Source organism: Arachis hypogaea, chromosome 11 (genome assembly GCF_003086295.3).
Source record: "Arachis hypogaea cultivar Tifrunner chromosome 11, arahy.Tifrunner.gnm2.J5K5, whole genome shotgun sequence".
NCBI lineage: Eukaryota > Viridiplantae > Streptophyta > Magnoliopsida > Fabales > Fabaceae > Arachis > Arachis hypogaea.
This window is the reverse complement of record NC_092046.1, coordinates 8,985,974-9,010,237: the sequence shown is the minus strand read 5'-3', so window position 1 is coordinate 9,010,237 and position 24,264 is coordinate 8,985,974. Positions and strand designations below refer to the sequence as shown.

At 33.5% G+C, this 24,264-nt stretch overlaps 1 protein-coding gene, 1 long non-coding RNA gene and 1 pseudogene across 3 annotated transcripts; 2 read left to right on the top strand and 1 right to left on the bottom strand.

Annotated features, from left to right (window-relative positions):
* The first annotated feature begins 6,130 nt into the window (after positions 1-6,130).
* LOC112720157 (uncharacterized) lies at positions 6,131-7,644 on the top strand. 2 transcript variants are annotated; one of them, XR_011867239.1, is made up of 2 exons: positions 6,131-6,526; positions 7,195-7,644. It is a non-coding gene; the product is annotated as an uncharacterized lncRNA (long non-coding RNA). The 2 variants fall into 2 exon arrangements; XR_011867238.1 differs by having other exon boundaries at positions 6,171-6,526; positions 7,126-7,644.
* A 1,144-nt stretch (positions 7,645-8,788) lies between these two features.
* LOC140176012 (dolichyl-diphosphooligosaccharide--protein glycosyltransferase subunit STT3B-like) lies at positions 8,789-10,124 on the bottom strand (annotated as a pseudogene).
* Positions 10,125-12,499: 2,375 nt separating this feature from the next.
* LOC112720932 (uncharacterized) lies at positions 12,500-15,542 on the top strand. Its single transcript, XM_025772026.1, has 7 exons — positions 12,500-13,171; positions 13,502-13,654; positions 13,763-13,784; positions 13,875-14,151; positions 14,291-14,760; positions 14,875-15,069; positions 15,217-15,542. The coding sequence occupies exons 1-7, from the start codon at positions 12,500-12,502 to the stop codon at positions 15,540-15,542; spliced, it is 2,115 nt and encodes a 704-aa protein (XP_025627811.1).
* The last annotated feature ends 8,722 nt before the right edge of the window (positions 15,543-24,264 follow it).

Sequence of the window (24,264 nt, the reverse complement as noted above, 5' to 3'; positions counted from 1 at the left end):
GGGTTTCACCAAAAGCAAGGGGTTGATTATGACCATATATTCAGCCCCATGGTCAGGCCTTCAACGGTCAGGGTCATGTTGAGCATTGCACTTGCAAAAGGGTGGAAAATTCGCTAGTTCGACTTCAACAATGCGTTCTTAAATGGTAACCTCTATGAAGAAGTTTTTATGAAACAACCAGAAAGCTTTATATCCCTCAAAAGTCAGCAAGTTTGCAAGCTCCAAAGATCACTCTATGGACTCAAATAAGCTCCAAGGGCGTGGTTTACAAGGCTAAGTGCTTCCCTTCATCAATCTGGCTTCATAAGCACAAAATTTGATGTGTCCCTGTTCATAAGGCTCACAGCAACTCTGCCACCTACATCCTTGTCTATGTAGATGACATTCTAGTAACTGGTACCTCTGAAAGTGAAATTGCAGCAATTATGGCACAACTGCATAACACGTTCTCCTTAAAAGATCTTAGTGAAGTACACTACTTCTTTGGAATTGAAGTCTGAAAAAGCTCCATAGGGACTGTCACACTGAAGCAGAACAAATATATCAAAGAACTTCTAAAGAAAGCTGATATGAACAATGCAAAATCAACACCAACCCCTATGACCTCATCCCTGAAACTCTCTACCTTTGGTGACACTGCCTTCAACAACCCCACATTATACAGATCCGTTGTTGGTGGCCTTCAGTGTGCCACAATCACCAGACCAGAAATCTCTTTCTCTGTGAACAAAGTAGTTCAATTTCTCCATAACCCTCTTGAATCTCATTGGAAAGCTGTCAAGCGTATACACCTTACAACATGGGCTGATGTTCAACAAATTCACCAACTTCAGAATATATGGGTTTTATGACTCTGATTGGACCAGTGATGTTGATGATCAGAAGTCAACAAATGGCTATGCAATTTACCTGGGTTCAAACTTAGTGTCCTGGGCAAGCAGAAAACAAACTGCAGTCTCAAAAAGCAATACTGAAGCAGAATTCAGAGGCATCTCAGATGCAGTAACTAAGATTATCTGGCTACAAAATTTGTTGGGTGAAATCGAAGTCTCTTGCTCTACCAAACCGATAGTCTATTGTGACAATCAAAGTGTCGTTTTATTGTCAGCTAACCCAATCCTACACAATAAATCCAAATATTTTGCACTAATTTAGTCCTTTGTCAGAGATTATGCCACCAAAAAGAAAATTTTTGTATAGCATATCCCAACTCAGGATCAACTGGCAGATACATTGACAAAGCCTCTTTCAAAAGCAACTTCAAGTTTAGGGACTTATTAAGAGTGTTTGAAGCAGAACCTTAATGCAACTACTTAGAGCAACAGCAGCTGAGAAGCCCTTGGTTTCAGGGGGCATGTAAGTGTGCACAAGTGAACCACTCCAGAGTTAGTAAGCAGAAGCAGTTAGAAGCCCTTGGTTTCAGGGACATGTAAGTGTGCACAAATGAACCACTCCAAGACCAGAGAGCAAAAAGAAAGGTGTTAAGCTGCCAATGACAACTTAGCAGTCAATTAGCAATTCAGTTAGTTAGCAACTCAGTTAGTTACACTGATTAATTGTTAAGCTGTTAGCAGCTCACAGTATAAGTACTTGCATTGTAACCCACAAAACTAATTAATTCTCATTTTTTCAATGTCAGAAACACACAAACATACTTTCTCTTAATTCTCAATCTTTCTTTTCTCTATTCATGTATTTCTCATCTCACCCTTAGCATCTGATATCTCACACTCTAAACTATCTTCTTCTTTTTCTTTTTCTTTTTTCTTTTTCGGCGATGGCTAATTAATTAATCAATGAAGTGATGAATTTCTATAAAAGGCTAATTTGGATAATATATAACGTCAGTGATAATTGTAAACTTTAGATATAGTTATGAACAAAAAAAACTTTAATAGAATAAAGCTGTATTATTGCTATCTACTGCAGTTTAGCCAGTTCTTAACTTCAGAGTGAGCATTGGCTGCTATTTTTCTAAGCAAATAAAGATGCATTGAGAATGTTAACGTGTTAGAAAAAGAAAGTGCAGGGAGCAACAATTCTGAACAAGTAAACACATCATTAATTGGTAGAGCTAGCAAATCTTCACGGGTCATTTTTTTATTAACAGATTAGAGAATGTTATTAGCAAATCTTCACGGAGCTAAGCATCATTGGCTTAAACAGTTAAAGGGTCAATTTTGTAATCTGTATTTCATTCATAACCTTAAACCTTATGAATAATGATTCCATAAACCTTATGTCTTACTAACAACAACCAACACCCTGCGATAACTATGCAATTTACTGTCAGACTCTCAATCATTTTTATGTCACAAAATCACAACATAAGATAGTTTTTAATATTCATAATCTTTTTCCTACTCTTAAACAAGGATAGAATATCTTGCTATGATATGTGAACAGAGTGGTTGTGGGAAAAAGGTGTGTAACCACACACTAGCCCTTTTTCTTTCTCAACTAAAAAAAACTTTATGAGCAATATATTAAAATTTATTAGGCTCTAACACATATATTAAAAGTTTTATTGAAACAATAGATAAACCAATTTGTCTGATATAATTAATTTTCTAAGACGTAAAAAGGAATACCAATCTGTTAGAATAAAAATATTTGATATTAAATTAAAGACCAATTTAAATGTATACTCTAGCTAGAATTTAACTCACTCTATGTGGATGAGTATATAATTTATCCAGGAATGAGTGATATTTAATCATTTAGATATGTTTGATGATTAATATTCGAGATGACAAAAGTTCTTTAGGAGCAAATACAAGAACAAAATAAAAACGAAAAAAATAAGTATACCTGCTTGTAATCGAGAATAAACATTTCGGAGTTTTGATGGTAGTTCAAATGCAGTAAATGAGAATAATTTTGCTAATTTCCATCTTTCATTCATAAAATTTTAAACTAGAAACTAAGAAGTAGAAGCCCGTTTTCTCAAAGTACAATGGAAAGATGCACCATAAGCTAGGAAGGGGTAACACTGTTCACTAAGTCTACGAGTCCAATTTTATTTATTATAGATAGATTTGGCATTTTTTTACAGATTACCATGTTATAAGATGTGAGTTATCATAAATCAAAAGAATATTATTTCGAGTTAATGCTCAAAATGATTCATGAAATTGTATTCGCACCTTAATTTAGTCTTCAAATTTTTAATTTACTAAATTTGATCCCCTAAACTTAACATCCGTAACTCATGTTAGATCTATCCTGGTACTATTTTGATATTTTTGTCACAAAACCGTCAACAACATATTAAGATAGACTAACGGCTGTCATATTAGACTCCCTAATGACTATCTAATATGATAATCTAAATATTTTCTCAAATTTCTCTCTAAGAAGTTTTAAAAGCCTTAAGTAAAATTAGGGTAAGAGTTTTAAAAGTTTCCTAAAGTACAAATTGAGATTAAAAAAAAAAAGTTTTAATTACCACGTTAAAAAATCATTAACTCCATTATTTCATTTGCATTGTGATCCTAATGAGCAGAAGAGTGATGATACACACTAGATATGGACAGTTGAACTGGACTTGTCCGTTATAAGTAGACCACCAATCAGTCGAAGGATGTAGCATCTTGCATATTGACTCAATACTTCGGGTGATGCATCATGTGGCATGTTTCTCAACCACGTCTTCAGCCAAGTCAGCTTAATACAATATGACTCATACTGTGTCTGACCCTCTTGAGCTTCTCGCCGTGGAGGCATCGCTCCAAGTGCACCGATTTTTATGAGTCGCAGCCATACCATCTCTGAAAATCTCTTATGTATCCGCCAACTAGCTGTCCGTCGATGCCTAAGCCAAGATGAAAAGCGACATCTCAAAGGGTGATTGTACACTCACTCCATGGCATGTAGAACGTATGAGTTTCAGGGCGTCATCTCTCTATGAATGCATTGTCAAAAGTAGAGTCTTTGATTTGGACAACATGGGAGAAACTTGCCTCCTCCAGATAGGGGAGAAGTATGTCAGACGAACCCTCAACCAGATCTCTGTTTCTCCTAGGAAACAACACCCTCCATCTCTATTCAAATTAAATGAACTTTTAAACATAATATATTTTCGAAATATTAATCTATTAAATTATATATTCCTAAATCACATATACAAACATCTAACTTCTAACCATTCTATTCACTTAAAACATTAAGCATACTATTATTTGTCACATTCTTATAATTTAATTTTCAACATCGTATCATACAAAAAATACTTAACAAACTCTAAATGAGTCTATTATGTGCATAAGAAGGCCATATTCTTGTGATAATTTTGTTACGCCGCGGTGAGGCATAGAACTAAGTTGGTGTCTGTTCCCTATAAAGGGTAGTTTAGATGGTCCTGGTGGCAATTTTGAGTTTTGTGGCTTTGCTTTTGATCTTGAAAATATCATAAACACCACCATGAACAAGAAAAGAAAGAAGGATAAGGTTGATTGTGAAGAAAAATAGTGGAGAACAAACTTCATGGTTGGGAAGGAAGAATAGCTTTTGGTAAGATATGACAGATTATGGTACTTAAGTATATGTAGGGAAAATTAGTACAAAAACAATAGAATTTGGTTACAGAGAAAAAATTTTGTTGCTCAACATATAAAATACAAAATACAGCACAACAATTATCTACTCTAGCACACAAACTAGAGAACTCACCTCTCAACAATTTTTATCTAATTTTTTGTTGTTGGGTCAACACTTTTTTCTTTTCCTCCTCAGTACCAGTTGTTACATGTGAAAAAAGTTGATGTTAAGGAATATCTATAATTTGTTCTCTCTGACTGAAATATGAATTATGTTACTTTTGATTAATATATATAAAAGTGTAAGAATATCACAGCACACAAAGTTTGCTCCGCACATAAAAATATAAAATACAAAGTACAGCACAAAAATTACCTATTCTAGCACACAAACTAAGGAATTCACCTCTCATTTGCATATGTCTGGTTTTTTGTTGCTTGATCAACACTTTTTTCTTTTCCTCCTCAATACCAAATGTTACATGTGAAAGTGGTGGATGTTGAAGAACATCTATAACTTCTTCTTTTTGATTGAAACATGGATTATGTTAATTTTAATCAATTTATATAAAAGAGTGTAAGAAAACATCACACTATCACCGCATACAAAATTTGCTCCTCAACACGTAAAATATAAAATACAGCACAATAAATATCTACTCTAGCACACAAATTAAAGAACTCACCTCTCTACAACAATTGTCTGGTCTTCTAGTAGCCCTTAACACTTCTCTCCCTTTCTTCACCTAGGGAGTTTTCAAGATTAATAGTGTGACTATTTAAGAAAAATATATCAATATTAACATGTTAAATAGATCCACTAGTAAGACAGGTTAATTTATATGCCAGAGTTAAATATTCTTAAAGAATCATTAAGATCTTAAAAACTGTAACACAGAGAATTTGAGGAGTGCTAGGGGCTAGTAATTTTTGTGTTTTGTAACCATCAATTGGCCATCAATAGTAGTTTTAATGGTGTGAGATTACATCTAATGGTGGGAGATCACTCACTTTTCTTTTGATGGTTAAGTGCTGGCCACAAAACACAAAAGTTATTGACTCCTTAGACTTTCTCAGAGAATTTTATTAAAGAAAGGAAGAGAAATTTTGAAAGGATTTCAAATCACAAAAAAATCTTACATGTAAGAAGTAGTTGGTAAATTTTTCAATGTGAGAACTGAAACAACATTGTGATGACAAAAAATTATTGAAGACAGCACAAAAAAAATAAAAAATAAAACATAGAACAGAAACAAAAGACAACAACACATAATTAAAGTTGGAGACCACTTTAATAAAGACATAAAAAATGTCCTTTTTTTTAAAGGCGTATACACGTATCATATTATGATTGGATATTTTTATTAAACCAGTTAATAATTTATTTTTTAATAAACTATAATAAAATCGGTTTATTATAGCAACAATAATAAATCCAAATGTCTGCATTATAATTATTAGATCTAGTTTGATCCGATCAATTTACAATATCTGAATCGAATTATGTTTAAATTTTTTTATAAAAGAATAAATATATCCTTGATTTTTTATTTTTTGAACATTTAAATTCCTAATAATTTAAAAATACAAATAGGTCTCTAAAAAAAATTCTAACCCTAACCTCTTGTCCCTGTCAAAGCCCAAGCTCTCACTAATCTATCAAGCTGACCCGAAAATTAAAAAAATCTAGCCCTAACCTCTCCTTCCTCTCCCTTTTCTCACTGAAACTCGAGCTTTCATCTCTTTGCTCATTGGCTCAATCTCAAGCTCTCTCCCTCTCTCGTCTCCGGTCAAGCACTCAAGGTCCTCGTTGCTCTCCGCGTCATTAGTAGTCACCGTCTTGTCCGTCGTCACCTTCTCGGACTCAGTCGCGCTCGGACGCCTTCCCTGAGCTCGTCGTCGCCGGCAGAAGAAGCAGCTGGCAGGAGTTACTAGAGCTCGTTCTCGAGAATTCGTTGTTCAGTTTTAGTAGTTTTTGAAGGCTACGGGTAAGAGTTTCATTTTATTTACTTGCTTATGATGTGTTTGATGAAATGCCTAAACTACATGTACAGATATGCTATGCAAATTAGTTTATTATATGGAGTATTATTTTAGTGAGCTCATGGTTGTTGCTTAAACTAAAAGTTCCTTACTCTTATCATTTCCTGATCTCTTGATCTCTAGTTTTGTTGTTTGAATATGTTCATGGGTTTTTTCAATGTAATTGAATAAGTGGATTAAAGGTTGATTCCTTGTTTACCTATTTGGGTAATGTTTATAAGTTAGGTGACATGTTATATTCATATTTGAGATTTTTATAGTTTGATACATTTTTCCTGCTATATCACGCTCATTGTACTACTCTTTATGGTTTTAAATTTTAGTGTGTCAATGTTGTTATGTACTTGAGACATTTCATTTCGTTATGCATAAATGTGCTTTTATGTATAATTTCAGACTTGGTGGTGTATCCTTCATGTTTATCGCTCCTAATAATAAATTTACAATCGAGAATGTTAATGACTTATTTGCAATCAAGACATTGGTTTCTCCTTTCGTTTTTGTTTAAACGAATTTGTGTGTTTAATTTTCTATCTGCCATTAGATAACTGAAGAATGACTGTTTTGAAGCGGTATGTGCTGAGAATATTCATGTCATTGAAACACATTACAGCAAACATGGTGGATAGAAACCATGGTCATATTGTAGCAACCTACTCCATGGCGGAGCACTCCATTAACCAGTCGCTTGAGTGCGGCTGGTCCTGCAATGCGAAAGTAGCTGCTGTTGTTGGGGAGGTATTGGCCATGTGGCTCAAAGTTGAAGGACTTAAGGATGGACAAGGAAGAGGAATTCATGTCAATGTAACTAAAGAAATAGAGTAGTAGGGATTTAAGAGCCAAACCAAGGTTTGGGCTATTGTTAATGCCCTTAAAAACAATGGTGTTAAACTCAGATGAAGATGATGGTAACGATTCTTCTCCTAGCCATTCATAAAATGTCTTTTGTATATCTATAAATATATTAGAATGTTTTTGTATTCCAGTGATAATATAAGAATGTAGTGATTCTTGTACTAAGAACATCTTTGCAATATACAAATACACATATCTTCTGTTGTTATATTGATAGTAAATGTAAATAAGAATAATGTGTACTAAATACTGTCATTTTTGTCACTTAGTTCTGTATTTTGGAATATCACTTTCATTTGTCTTGCATATACTGTAGTAGCTGCATCATCCACAGAAAGTTTATGTCCAAACAAAAATAGATAATGATACCTACAAAGGAAAATATATATATATATATATATAACAGGTCCATCATACAAAGTTTCAGTGTTTATACTTTACATTGTTTATCCTGCACAACTCTAGTTTTATTGAGTCTTTCATAAAAATATGTTGGAGACAAAAATATAGAGTTGACCAGACTTATCAAGAATTAAGAAGCGAGAAGAAAAATGATGTATTTGTGAAGTTGCTAATTGATATAATATTCAAAGAGTCAGTCAAGACTGATCATGACCACGGTCTCTTGGACTTTTCTAAAGAAATCAAGAGAGCTTGAAGTTAGTGATGATAGCATGGAATTTTTTTAACTTCTAAATTAAAAGATCAGCATTGTATTTTATCCCTTCCTGCCTCTGAAATTACTTTTTTTAATGGCAATTTATATAGGTTTTTTCTGAAATTTGGTAAAAATCATTGTAGCTCTTTTCTATTTATTTAAGTGACATTAACTTTTCTTTGTCAAAGATAGTGGTATTTTGAAAGATTTTATTTTTTAATTTATATAATAATTAAAGAAGTATAAATAAATACTTTTGGAATTGGGACCAAATTCGTAAATGTTTTTGCTTTCTATCTTTCAATTTGGTATAGAAAGTCATTGGCTCCCTCTCAAAGTGTTTTTAACTTAAAGTTAATGTATAATCGCAGACTCCAATGATCTTATTATGCGAAAGATTTGCAAAGTTGCTAACTTTTCTATGGAAAAGTTGCTAACTTTTCTATGGAAATATTTTCGGTGAAAATTTTTTAACTAACTTTCATAAAATAATTGCATAATGTTTATATTAATAGAAAAAAATATTAATTAATAATACAATAATTTATTTTTTAATTTAAAAACAAATAGTTTGTATAATTATAGTATAATTTGTATAATTTAGAGAAGGTATAATTAGTAATAAATGAGAATATTATCTTTCTCTTAATAATATAATTATATAAAATGTTACCATTAACAAAATAGTTCTAGACTATGCAGTCTCTGTCTTGCTAAGAGCAATTACAGGAAGGTTCTTTGAAGAAGATATACACTCCGCATAATCAACTACATTAATCTTTTCTCTCTTTGTAATTAAATCAAATATGAAATTCACGTTCTCTAAATAAGATCCACACTATATAATTAAATCTTTAGCTCACGAAGACAATCGCGGCTATTATTCGATTCGCGCTGTCACCGGATCGGATAAGATCCACACTATAAAAGGATCAGTATGTCATAGGATGCGACTAGTTTTTCGTTGATCTGTGATGGATACCAATCTAAATAAGACCATTTTATCGATGCTCTAAAGATATATTTGTCGAATAAATGACCATTTGTATCCATGACAGATGAAAACGCTGACATTTGTACCCATGATAACCTGAAACTAAAGTTATACCCATGATAGATGCTTTTCGTGTGACAAAAGTGCCCTGACTTAGATCTGAGCTTGATTCGTGGGAATCTGATCCTACGTGGCACTCCCTACCTTATCTTCAACCCCTCTCTCTCTTACTCACTCTCTCTCTCTCTCTCTTCAACCCCCACTCTGGCCCCTTCTTCCTCAACAATTGCTCCCTCACCTTCCTCGTCGTCATCAATGGCGCAAAATGGTAACACCAATACACCAGTAACCAACAACACCAATACATAAAGTGGCACCAAGTCGAAACCATGTAGAAATATCCAAACGCCGAAGTCAGAGCCCAAGCTAACGACCCAGTGTTAACAGCCTTAACAAACAAGTAAAATGTCAACAAAAGCGCGAAAATAGCCTTCATTGTCATAGGACCCTGCCATAGACCGCGAAATATACCCAGGGCAGATTGCAATCAAAGCTGCGGCGACGATCCCTGCGCCGGAATCCCAAATCTCCTTGCCGAAGAAGTAAGCAATGAGGGTGGTGTTGGAGGCGAAAAAGGGCGCCGTTAGGATGAAAACCTCGCAGATGTGGACTGCAAAACAGAGGAAGCGGAGGACCCAGTAGAGCGCGGCGGCAGTGAGCATGAGACCGGGGTAGAGGGTTCCGCCGATGATGCGTCCAAGTGGGTACTAGCTCTCCGAGTCGAACCAATTCCAGAACTTGGCAAAGTCGTTTTTTGTGAGGTAAAGAGTGGTGCGGTAGTTGAAGTAAGGGTCGAACTCGTGGATCATGGACTCATAGCGGAGAACACTGAAGAGGCGAGTGATGAAGGCTAGGATGTAGATGAGTGTGAGGACAGTGACGCGGATCAGAAGCTCTTGCTGCTTGGTCTTGAGCTTCAGGGTTTTGGAGAACGAGAAATTGTTGAAGAGATCTTGCGCCATTGATGACGACGAGGAAGGTGAGGGAGGGAGTGTTGAGGAAGAAGGGACCAGAGTGGGGGTTGAAGAGAGAGAGAGAGAGTGAGTAAGAGAGAGAGGGGTTGAAGATAAGGTAGGGAGTGCCACGTAGGATCGGATTTTCACGAACCAAGCTCAGATCCACGTCAGGGCACTTTTGTCACACGGAAGGCATCTATCATGGGTATAACTTTAGTTTCAGGCTATCATGGATACAAATGTCAGCGTTTTTCATGGATACAAATGGTCATTTATTCTATATTTGTCTCTTGAGTATGTTAGAAAATTAAAGAAAAATATGTTTAAAAAAATAAATAGAAAAATAATCATTCCATAGATTTGTTCTCTTACACAAAAAAATTAATATTTTTAGAAAATACAAATAAAAATTAAAAATATGAGAGTTTATTAATAGTTATAGTATTAATATCTTTTAAAAAATAATAATAAGTTTGCTCTTGTTTCTAAAATTATGTTTTTTATTTATTGGACATCCTCTACCTTATACGTTAATGTTATCAATACATATTCAAAATATAATTACTCAAATAGTAGAGTTAGAAAAATTTTTACTTCTCTAATACATAACTGAAGTTAGAATCTTTTGTCTATTTTTATCACTCCATTAAAAATTTTTGTAAGATTTAATTTAAAAAAATTAATCAAAAAAATTATTATAAATATTTAATTATTAAAAAATTGTAATATAAAAATTACTAGATAGGATGGATTAATTGTTATAATATTTATAAAAATGCTAAATTAAGAACTTAGAATGCCTATGTAAATTAGAGCTCACTTTATGATGAACATAAAATATATTATTATTATTATAATTTTTTTTGTTATTTTAATTATTTATACATGTTTATAACTTTAGTTTGTCAATTTTTGTTGTAAGATTTTAGTTTTGATATTGTTGTTACACATTGTGAATTGTTTTTTTTGTTATTAACTTTGTACAATTAAATTTGATTATAAAATTGTTTGATGACAGAATTAATACATCTATCTATTCTATTATATAAAAATCGGATGTCTGCATTTAATGATGAAGCTGACGTGGCATGCTTCGGAGAGTGTTTCCCGATTTAATTGTTTTGACTCATTCAATACAATTTATTGCACTGACTTAATTATATCAACTAATTGATTTGATTAGATATTTAAATATTAATATAATTAATATAATTTATATTACTTAATTAATTATATTACATTAATTATAATTCGTTATATTAGTGAATTAGTCTTTTCATTTATAAAGTCTAAAATAAAATAAATAAATTGCTATTTATTCTAATTAAATTTATTTATATACTATATATGAATTAACGTTAAGTTATAAAACATAGAACTTGTGGATTGTGATAAAAATACAAATTAGGAAAAAAATGCATACAATTATAGAAGAATTAAATCTATCCTCTTTATTTATTTTTAACTATCGTTTTAGATTTTAATTTTTTTTAAAACCAGTGATAGTGGAATTTTATTGATGCTAGATAAAATTATAGAAGAATCAAATCATAATTTGCATTTATTGATGCTAGATAAAATTATAAATTGTTGCTCTTTCAATTAAATCATACCACATACAAAAATAAATTAAATTAAATAAATCGAATTGAATAAATTCGATTTAGGCAAATATGTAGTAAATTAAATTCATATAGTTCGAATTATATACAACTTCTGAATAATTATAATGTTATGGGTATTTTATATAAAAATTAATACAAAAATAATTTAAATTCTGTACAATATTTTTTTTGTATTTATGAGCTATTAAAAATGAACGAAAAAATATTGTATGAAATTTGAATTTTTTTTGTATGAATTGTTGTATAAAATACTAATATCATTATAATTATTTATTTTGAAACAGAGTACAACTAAGATTTTATTAACAATTTTAAATAAAATATTTTTATAAAATTTTAAAATTTTTTATTATGAGCACTTTTTATAATTATTATAAATAATTTTATAAAATTTAAAAATGGCTTAAAAGATGTTATGAGTAAATCGTCTGACAAAAAAACTCATTACAAAATCGGTCGTATATATGATTAATCGGTGAACCATTAGAACTGGTTGGTTTTTTTAAAAGGTTTTCGGTTTGTTACTAACTCCTCCAAACGGTGCCGTTTTGACTTAAAAAAAAAAAAAGAATCCCCAATGGCTTAAGCCCGTAACCCATTCCCACTCCCACACTTCTCTCCTCTCCTCTCTGAAATTGATGTGAAAATGAAAGGCCAAATCTATAACAGTTGAGATTCTTGATGAAAATGAAAGGCCAAATCTACATGGAGCTATTCAAAATTATATAATACATGGTCCATGTGGTCCGTACAACAAGAATTCACCTTGCATGAAGAATGGATCATGTTCAAAGTTCTATCCTAAAGAGTTTAGACAGCGAACATTCATTGATGAGGCCGGATTTTCTAAATATAGGCGTACTAATAACGGTCGAACAGTGAAGAAAAGGGAATGTGTACTAGACAATAAGTTCATTATTTCGTATAATCTAGAATTGTTGCTCAAGTTCGGGTGCCACATAAATGTGGAATACACATGCCAAACAAGTTCTATTAAGTATCTGTTTAAGTATGTACACAAGGGTAATGACCGCGTAACAGCTACTCTATACAATGCTGGTGATCCGTCAGAAGCCACACAAGTTGTTGACGAAATTAGGAATTACTACGATTGTAGGTACATTTCGGCATGTAAGGCAGTCTGGCGTCTATTTGGATACGAAATCCAAGAGAAAGAACCATTTGTGATTAGACTTCCATTACATTTGGTGGATGAGCAACCTGTGGTTTATGGTGAAACTTCTAATATGAATGATATCGTCGAAAGAGCAATATCTCATAAGTCCATATTTTTGGGATGGATGGCGGCGAACATGTCATATTTCTATGCTCGAAGTCTGACTTATGCTGAGTTTCCAACCAAGTTTGTTTGGAAGGACGATTCTTCAAAGTGGTTTCCTCGAAAGAAAGGCTTCGCAATTGGAATACTCATGTACCTACAGGTAATGATGAGTTTATATTCAATTTTGATCTTACTTATTTAATGATTTAAATTTAAAATCTTAACAGCCTATACCCCACGTCCATTTTATTCGATTTATCTACACTAGAAAATAAATGTTCAAATAACTTTCAACAGTTATAATCTGTAGATTATACAATTTTTTATTTTTCTATATTTTTAGGAAAATTATTCTTATGCGGATGTGTAGCTACATAATAATTAAAATAGCGTTGCTTAATCTATTTAACAACTTAAAAGTGGGATTTTAACCAAATTTTTTGCAGCAAATATTGAAGAATATTACTAACGACTTCTCTTGAATACTCAGAGAGGATGTATGAGTTTTCGAGATATAAGAACAGTAGGAGGAACAATTTATGCTATGTATAGAGATGCATGCTTCGCCCTTGAACTCTTGCAAGATGACAAAGAATTCATTGATGCAATTAAGGAAGCAAGCTCATGGGCCTTAGGATCATATGTTAGGAGGTTATTTGTCATTCTATTAACATCCAACAATATCTCAAGACCAGAACATGTCTGGGATAGATGTTGGCATGAACTCTCAGATGATATTTTGTATTGACAGAGAGCTGTAATGAACATGAGGGGTGAGTTTTTATTAATTATAATGATAAAAGTTCTTCCTTATTGATCATTTTTAGTTTGATTGAATTTTTACAGTATCGTATAATATGCAGAGTTAACAATGTCAGATGATGAGATTAAGCAGTTGTGCTTAATGGATATAGACAAGATCTTACATTCCTATGGTAAAACCTTGAAAGACTATCCTCCAATGCCTTTAGCAACTGAAGTTGATAGTTCTTTGTTAACCGAAAGGGTTATTAGGGAAGAGCTAAACTTTAACAAGGATGATTTAAAGAAAAATGCCTCAGACATATTAGCCATCGCAACACCTGAGCAGAGATATGCATTCGATAAAATTGTTACAGCTGTGTATTGTGATGAAGGGGGGTTTTTTCTTTGTGTATGGTCATGGGGGTACTGGAAAAATATTTCTCTGGAACCTTATGTCTGCTGAGATTTGCTCAAGGGGTGATATAGTGTTAAACGTTGCTTCGAGTAGTATTACATCTTTACTTCTTCCCAATAGAAGAACGGCACACTCAAGGTTCAAAATACCGCTGAATATAACTGAGGATTCTGTATGTAACATCAAACCTGGTTCCCCTCAAGCAATGTTGTTGTTGAAAGCCAAACTTATAATTTGGGATGAGGCTCCAATGGTTAGTAGGTACTGCTATGAAGTGCCTGATAAATGTTTGGGTGATATCATGAGGTGTTCTCCAACATATAGCAAATATTTGTCCTTTGGAGGAAAAGTGGTTGTACTAGGTGGAGACTTTAAACAAATTCTTCCTGTCATTTCACGAGGATCGAGACAAGATATCGTTCATTCAACCGTGAATTCGTCTTACCTTTGGAAGTTTTGTCAGGTGCTCAAACTAACAAAAAATATGAGACTCTCTGTAAGGACGATTGCTTCAGATCAAGATGAGACAGAGCAATTTGATGAGTGGTTATTGAAAGTTAGTGATGGTCTAATAGGTGACAATATGGATGGTGAATCTGAGATATGTCTTCCAGGAGATATTGTTATTCCTTCTTCGGACCATACATTTGATGAGTTGGTTCATTTTTCTTATCCAAATATTTTGAAAAACATGTCCTCAAAAGATTTTTTCAAAGCAAGAACTATACTGGCTCCCACACTAGACATCGTTAAAGAGGTCAACAACCATCTGATGGCTATCATTCCTGGAGGAGAAAAATTATATCTTAGTTCGGATTCCATTTGTATGGATGAAGGGAATATGGAGAGTCAGCTAGATCTCTATGGTCCTGAATTACTGAATAGCATAAATTGCTCTGGTTTGCCTCCACATAAATTAATACTCAAGATTGGTGTTCCGGTGATGTTACTAAGGAATATTGACTAATCCAGTGGTCTTTGTAATGGTACAAGGCTACAAGCTAGGAAGTTTGAAAATCATGTCATAGAATGTGAAGTCTTAATAGGTAACAATGTTGGTCATATTGCTTTGATTCCAAGAATGAATATGGTACCAACAAATGAAACCGTCCCAGTTAGATTCCAACGAAGATATTTTCCTATAATAGTATCGTTTGCCATGACAATTAACAAGTTTCAGGGACAAACTTTATCTCATGTTGGATTGTGCTTGCCAAAACCAGTTTTTACACATGACCAACTATATGTGGCACTTTCAAGAGTTAAGAGTAAGAGAGATTTAAAAGTTTTACTTATGAATCATGTAGAAATATCTGCAAATTCAACCATCAATGTTGTTTATAGAGAAGTCTTTGAAAAAATAGTATTCTAATATAAATATTTTAATTTTATTTTAAATTCTGTATCAGTGTATAATTATTTTACCTTAAAAAATATAAAATAATTATTACTTACTTTTTTTAAGTTAAACTTTAATTTTAATAATAATTTTATAAATTTCTTAAAATAATAATTATTTTGTACTTTTGTTTTAAATATCGAAGCTATATTTTTTTTTTATAAATTTTTCCGTGCTCAGCACGGGGTCATACACTAGTAGTAATAAAATTGAGTTCTTTTAATAAATTTTTAAAAATAATAAATTAAAAATATATTTTGGATATAAATTTTGAATAAAAAAAATACTTTACTTAAAATTATTAGTTATATAATTTATTATAAATATATGTGCCAACGGCAAAATTAGCCTTCTTCATCCTACTATCCGTCTACCACTATACGTACTCATTAGTATTTAATTCTAAAATATAATAAATCATCTTTATTTGATTTTAAAATAAATATATAATTAAAAATTAATTATGTAACGCGTCTGTTGAATGAGGAGAAACCTAATTTTCAATTCGTCATTTCATTCATTTTTGCATTTTATGTTTCTCTTCTTCTTCTTCCACTCACTTTCCACATCTCTCAAACCCCAACCTACTTGACCATCACCTCTGTCATTCACTATTTTTCGCATCCACCAGGCTATACTCATCTATGAATGAGAACATCTCATGCCCAGATGGTAACTGAGACAATTTTAGAGAATATCTTGTTACTGCTGTCACCACAATTACAAATGCAGTTCATATTCTCTTCCACACCAGTCATTATGGAATCTTTGACGTTGTCTTGTAAATTAAGTAGTTCCAAGTCAACATTCATTATACCCTAATGAGATGAAATAAACAAAAAACAATAAATAACAGTTTTAATTAACAACTTCATATAAAAATAACTACAAATGATAAGTAAATGTAGTAATATCTGCCCATGGGATCCCTACTCCCGAGTCGTCCCCACCTTCACAGAATGCATGTAATAAATCTGAGCACCGCTGAGATCAGATTCCCAAAGTGGTCAATTTTTCGTCCACTTAACTCAATTATTTGTAGTTGTAGTACAAATATATATACTACTCGTCTCTTTGCAAAATGTATAGGGTCAGGGTGTGACCTTCGCCATTTTCATTTTCTGATAAATTTTTCTCACTTTAGATTTAATGTGACACTCATGACTTTTAACTAGGTAAAGGAAATATCTAATGAATGTTACTCGTGATAATTCTTTGCTCTGATCCATTAGATGAAATAAAGAATAATCAGCAAATGAAGTAGCAAAAATACTTGGTCCTATCAAATGCAAAGAATATGCAAACTAAGCTAGTGAATGAAGGGTAATGCTTAAAAATGATGCTTAAAAAATGTATTTAACTGAAAGTTTTCTTTTTAAAATAATCAAACAAACCTACCTAAAATATATATCTTCTTTATTAAGAACAACATACGGGACATAGGCAAGTTGCTCGTGTGATTGTTTTAATATAAACAAATCTAATTTTCTATGTGAAATTGAATATCTCTCAAGATATATATGTTCAGTAATTTTGAATTCATTATCAAAAATATCTTCTCACTTCTAAACACTAAGTACTTTTGATTATTTAACTTTATTTATAGATACAACTCAAAATAATTGTTGTTTCTTTCTTGTATAACGGTTGGGACTTGAAAGTGGAATTATTATGAACTCACTCTCTCTGTATACATTTTCTTGGTAGAATGGAACCAAAAGAAAAGTTAAATGAGAAGGTAGGGTTAGAGAGACAGTTGCACAGATAGAATTAAATTGGTTTGTACTTTGTAGTGACTAGTGAATAATAATGACAAGTACATACGGATAGAGAGCCAAAGCAAAAAAGATTCCCATTATGTTAAGTCTTAGACCATGGACCATATCTTGAGTTGAAATTTGAAATTTCCTCGTACTAATAATGCCTAAGAAGATAAACAGAAATATATAAAACTAGTTTATTATTAGACTTTTACCATTATTAGTATTATGTTTAATTCTGATCCACTTATTCATGGAATCATTTTGTTGAACACAACATTCAAGAAGTCAAAAACATTTTAGATGGTTATAGTCATAGTCTTTCAAATTGTGTGATATTAAAATAATTAGATGCTAATATTTATAATTTGCTTGAGCCGCAAACTTTGAGAAAAAGGGACACCCACTTACTACCAAGTGAGCAAGCACTACAGGCATAACACCAGATGATAAGATTCTTAATATTCTCATGCCATGCTACATTAGAGCGGCTCATTTTTTTAGATATGTAAATTGTGTGTGTTGTGTATGGGTATGGAGGTGGAGTGGTGCTAGACATGAATGTGGGATAATTTTTTTTAAACTATGAAGTGAAGAAATCGAACTGTACGATTGCTTTGTTAAAAAAATTATGAATACAAATCGGATGCTTTGTTAAAAAAATTATGAATACAAATTGGATGATCCGATTTGTGTGGGAGGAAAAATCGGAGGGTCCGATTTGTACTTTTAAAATTTTTTTAATTTTGAAAACAAAAATCGGATGGTCCGATTTCATTATTAAATTTTTTTAATTGTTTAAAATACAAATTGGACGGTCCGATTTGTGTAATGCAATTTTTTTAAATTTTTTAAACACAAATCGGAAGGTCCGATTTGTTTTTGACACCACAATTGCGTAAAGCACCCATACACTCCATAACTGTGTCCTACACCGTTCCTTCTTCCATATCTAAATTAAAAAGTGACATTGGAGCACTAAAAAACTAAATAAAAATTAAAGTAAAAATGTAAATACTAAAATGAGAGAGAAGAATGACCCACATAAATTATAGGTCACACATTCAACGGTTTTGTAGTACACCTGAATGCACCTAAGAATCTCCCTAACAAATGGGACTCGCTAAGAAACTTGTAAATGCTGACACACTTTTTTTATGTGTCATATGTTGCTCCACAACTGTCATAATATACAAAGAGAAATTCTAAGGTGCTGCCAGCATAAGAATAAGTGTGTTTGATTTACATTTTTTTTCTAATAAAATAAAAGTGAGGGGGAGGAATTTGAATTTATGAAGCACTTTTGCTAAAAGTAACTTAAGAAAAGAATGAAGCCAAATTCTTACTTTTCTTAGGAAGACTTAAAAAACAAATGAGCTCTAAGATGGTCTTCTGTCCACAATTTAACATCTCAATTATTTTGATCAAAAGTAAAATAATAAACAAAACTGAAAACAGCAATAGCACATTCAATGAGAAGTAATGCTACACAAATAGCAAAAGTCAAAAAACAGCCCACAAAACACAAGGAGGATGGTTAAAGAGAATAAAGTTAAAGGAAGGGATTTGCTCCTAAAATATAAGCATACAAAGTATCCAGGCCAAATTTTTCTGGTTCATGCCTTGCTCACTTTTAAGAATTACTCCTCAACACCATTTTCTAAGTGCAGATCGAAATGGAAAATAAGCTCCATATTTCAGAATGCATATGTTTAATGGTTATTTCCAGATTCAATTGGATGAATATAATTAATGGACAACAAAGAAAAGGTAAAGGGGATACCTTAGAAAGCGGCCTGTCACGGTAAATTTTAGAAGGTTAGATTTAACAGTGTTTGTATAGTTTTCTGGAGTGTTTGAGAATACTCTAGATGGTTCCGGAACGTTCTAGAATGTCCTAGAAGGTCTCGGAATACCTTAGAAGGTTCTAGAAGACTCTGGAAGGTCATAGAGTATTCTAGAAGAGTGTAGATGTATATAGAAGTATAAAGAGTGGTATGGAATAATTTATAAACATTTAGAGAGTTGTGGTAGGATAGATATTTGTAAAGAAGGTTCTGGATGACTAATCTGGACCGTTGATTAGATTTAATTCTAATCATCCATTGAGGAGGTGGATGGCTATAAATAGTGGTGAGAGTTAGAGTTTGAGTGTGTGTGAATTATTTGTAACCACACTTGAGCAATAAAATGTTCTTCCACCAAAGCTTCCTTTCTCTTGTGTTCTCTTGTATTCTTAGCTTTCTTACTAAGTATTGAGGGTTAGGCTGACTTGGTCTTAACTCAAGAGGTTGAGTAAGTCCGAGTGCCGGTACGGTAGCGTTGGAGTGTGTCCAAGGCCGTGACAATTTGGTATCAGAGCAAGGTTCGAGAGGGAGCACAAGTCGCTTGTGGGTATGGCTTCTAGTATCACCATGGAGCATATTGAGTCTCAAAGGGGAAGTAATGCTATTCCTTCTCAATGGGGAGGCAAGAAGGTCTGTTCTTCAAGTAAGCCTAGAGGTAAGGACTCTAACTTCTTAGAAGAGAGAGTTTCTGTGTTGGAGAATGTTCTATCCTCTATGGATGAGCGTTTTCAAAGGATAGAACATGATAAGGAGACCCTCGAGGCTCACATGTTAGGAGAACTAGATGCTTTCAAAGAAAGCATGCTCCAAATCGAAGAGAAGCTTGAGAATTTCTTAAAGCTATTTGAGGAAGTTCGAGGAGGCAAAATTTCGACCAACCATTATAAGGGAGACGACAAAGATTGATCTCCCCAAGCCAAAGGAGTTCAAGGGCGTAAGGGACGCTCGCGAGGTGGAGAACTTCCTATGGCAAATGGAGAGGTACTTCGAAGGCCAATGGGTGGTCGAAGAAGCAATAAAGTTACGCACTGCAGCTCTCTACTTTTCTGATAATGCTACTTTGTGGTGGAGGAGAAAGTGCGTAAATATGAAAAATGGTACTTGCAACATAGCCACTTGGATGTGATATGGGTGATTGGTCATGTGGTAGATATGGATCATAGGAAGGTGCTTGGTATGGAGAGGCTTGTGAGTATGGTTGAGCATTATGTTGAGGATAAGGTTCATAGGCATATGGTGGTTGATTATCACAAAAGGGGTCACCATAGCCATTGAGTTGACATGCATTAGGATGGAAATTATACCTATAAGTATCCGGAGGTTGTTGCCAATAGGAGTGATCAATTCCTTGAGGCTCCTCCCATCTTGGAGTGTTCCATCCTTGGTACATGTTGGCATTGAAGTTCACATTCCCTACAACACAATTAGAGCCAAACTCATAGCCAAAGTGAGAATTCATTATGGAAAAAAAAAAAAACTAACAAAATCTAGTAAACAAGCAAAAGACAAACTATTTACAGTATTCACATATGTATAATAACCAATAACATAACACCATTGCAAATCCACGACAACGACGCCATTTTGATGATTGGATTCTTGACGGTTTAGAATTTCACAAATGAAAGCTCGTTGTAAAGTATAGTCTCTAAACCAACAATAATCCTTTCATGCAAAAATTTGGTTGTCACTAGTACAAACCCCTAAAATTTATAAACCGAAGTATTGGACCTCGGGTCGTTCTCCCTAGGAATTACAATAAAGTGTCTTGTTATTGGTTGTGAGTTATTTTGGGGGTTTTGGATAAGAAGCATGAAAAGTAAATGGCAATGAAAATAAACTAACTACTATAAAAGCTCTTGGCAAGATATGAGAACTAGAAATCCTATCCTAGTTATCCTTCTCAATTGTGATGAGAATTGTTCATTGCTCCCACTTAGTTAACCTCTAACCATGGAGGAAATTCAAGTGGATGAATCAATTTGATTCCTCAAGTCCTAATTAACTCCTAAAGGAGAGACTAGCTTTAGAGGCATTCAAATCAATTAGCAATCTCTAATTATCAATCAACAAAGGAATTAGATAACTCAAGAGTCACTAATCACTCTACCTAGGCCAAGAGGAACAAAATCTATACAAAAATCCAACCAAGCATTTAATCAAACACTTGGAAGGCACAAAAGAAAAGTATAGTCAATCACAACAAAAGTGAATTCTAACTACAATTGAATGTAAAGAATCAACAACAACAATCAAGGAAATCACAATTATCATGAATTACCTCAAATTGCATTATTAAAAGGGAATAAAAGAAACAACAATCTATCCCAAACAAAGTGAAGAATTACAAGAATTAAAGTACATAACTAGGGAGAGGAAGAGGAGAAGATTAAGAATTGGCAAAGGAGAATTGAATTAAGGCATGAATTAACCCTAGATCTAAGAAGAGATATTAACCTAAACCTAATCCTAATCCTAAAGAGAAGTGAGAGACTCTCTCTCTAAAATTACTTTAAATTAAAGCTATCACTAACTTCCAATCTAATTGTTATGTTCCCCCCTTTAGGCCTTGATCCTTTTATTCCTTTCTATCAGCAATTGGCGCCAAAATGGATTCAGAAACCCCTCAAAATCGCCAGGCACGTGTTGCCTTAATGAAGTCATGTGCAGACATCGACGCGTGCGTGCACGGTACGCGTGCGCGTCCCTGGCTGATTCCGCAATGTGCGCGCGAGCGCCTTGTGCGCGTGCGCGTGCTTGGCCGTGATCAATTCTTTGGTTTTTTGTGCTTCTCTCCACTTGCATGCTTCCTTCCTTGCTTCCTTTGATCCATGCCTAGCCTATCTCAATCCTGGAATTACTAGCAAACACATCAAGGCCTCTTATGGAATCAAGGAAAAATCAAAATTTATCAAAATAAGGCCTAAAAAGCATGTTTTTACACCTAAGCACAAATACGGGAGAGATAACAAAACCATGCTAATTCATAGGTTAAATGCGAGAAAAGGTCATCAAAATACTCTAAATTCAATACAAGATAAACCCTAAAAATGGGGTTTATCAACCTCCCCACACTTAAACCTTAGCATGTCCTCATGCTAAGATAAGGAGGAACTAAGGGGTATGACATTTATTAAATGCAACTAAACTATATGAGTCGTATCTAAATGCAACTACCTAAAGTGAGTGCAAATGCTTAGTTCAAACAAATCAATTCCCAAGAGACATGTATAGGCACAATAGCTAAGGCAATAGGAGTTAAGTCCAATCCACAATTGTATTGAATTATCAAAAAGAGTTCAAACTTGCAAGAATATAAATAATATGGGTGAGCACATGTACTTGAACTTTTGAACCCTCACCGGATATGTATCCGCTCTATTCACTCAAGTGTTTAAGGGTTAATCCACTCAATTCTCTTCTAATCATGCTTTCCAAAGTTCGATTTTCTTCTAACAATCAACACCTATCCAATGCATGCATACATTCATCATGAGGTCTTTCATTTAGGTTGTAATGGGGTTAGGGTCAAGGTAGGATCATTTATGGTTAAGTGGACTAGAGTTTAGATCTTTGCTTAGTATAGACTTTCCCACCTATCTATATAATAACCTATGTAATGATCTATACACATTCAAACTATTCTAACTACCCATTCTTCACTTTTTCTTACATATTCATGCATCCTATTTCTTGATTCATAACACTTATGCATTGATTCCCTTTTGTTGAGCTTCACTTTGGGGCATTTTGTCCCCTTTTTATTATTTTTCTTCTCTCTTTTTTTTTATATACATTTTTATTTCTTTTTCTTTTCATTTTTTTTTCTTTTCTTTCAAACTATACACAAGGACATTAATGCATAAGGTCTATACATTTAATCAATACATGAGTATGTTTCCAATTCCTAAATATGGAAGTGTACTACCCCTTTTATCCCATCCAATATTCCCAAGCCTCACCAACCTTGAGTAATAGACACTCTCACTAGCCTAGGCTAATCAAAGATCCAAACAAGGACTTTTCATTGGTTTTCCGCCTTGGGTTTGTAATGTGCTAAAATGAGAGTAAGTCGGTTAAGCATAGGCTCAAAATTGGCTAACGATGGAGAGTAAAGGGTAGGCTATTTGGGTAAGTGGGCTAATGAAATAATGGCATCAATCATACAAATGCATGAATACAAGAAATAATTGGATATATAGAATCAAGCAAATCAAGGATCACAATCATAGAAAGAGAACAATTGCACACAAGAATGGAAAATAAGTGGTTATAAAAATGTAACCACACCATAAGGCTCAAGTCTCACAAGCTTGTGTTCTTAGTTCAATACACGCTTCACAAAGTATGAATTCAAGCAAGTTTCACTAAAAATTTTCTTCAATCAATCAATTGGGTTGATGCCCTATGTCCTATAATTAAAATTCTTGGAGAATTTCAATATTTGACTAAGCATTGTTGTGATTGAAAAATTCAAAAATTATTTTCCTTAGTTTACCCTTTTCTTTTTCACTTAAATCGATTTCTTATGTAAGAAGGGTGACTAAGTTTTCACTTAAAACACTATTTCTAATCACAACCACAAGCTAAAACGAAAGATATACAAAAGAAGATATGCAAAAATGTATAAAGAAAAATCCAACTAAAATATGGAATCTATCATCTAAAACATCTAAAGATATCCAAAAGCATCAAAATATCTAAAATCCAAAATAGGTAGTAAAGGTATCCAAAATGGCAAGAGTATCCAAAATAAACTCTAGATGCATCAAATATATACGAGAGCTATGCAAAGTAAGGTAACTCAGAAGGTAGCCAAAATGTTCACCGGTCCTCTAATGATGATACTACCGGTGACCTCCCCACACTTAAGACCAAGCATCGTCCTCGATGCTAAACCGGAGGATCAGTGGAAGGTACAACGGTAGCTGCTGAATCTGTCTGAGGCTGTGGAATCGGCTCCTCATGGGTCTGTGGAAACTCTATAGTGTCAGGCGCAGCTGGAGGTGCATCCTGCTGAAGCGGCTCATCCGCATCCTCCTCCTGATGATCCTGCTCATCGGAGGTCGGAGAGTCTGGAAGCGGAGG

Excerpts from the sequence above, each read along its gene's own strand:
- LOC112720932 (XM_025772026.1), top strand. The coding sequence starts at position 12,500 with ATGAAGAATGGATCATGTTCAAAGTTCTATCCTAAAGAGTTTAGACAG. Across the intron at positions 13,172-13,501 it reads GAATACTCATGTACCTACAG|AGAGGATGTATGAGTTTTCG; the intron begins GTAATGATGAGT and ends TTGAATACTCAG. Across the intron at positions 14,761-14,874 it reads AATAGGTGACAATATGGATG|ATTTTTTCAAAGCAAGAACT; the intron begins GTGAATCTGAGA and ends TGTCCTCAAAAG.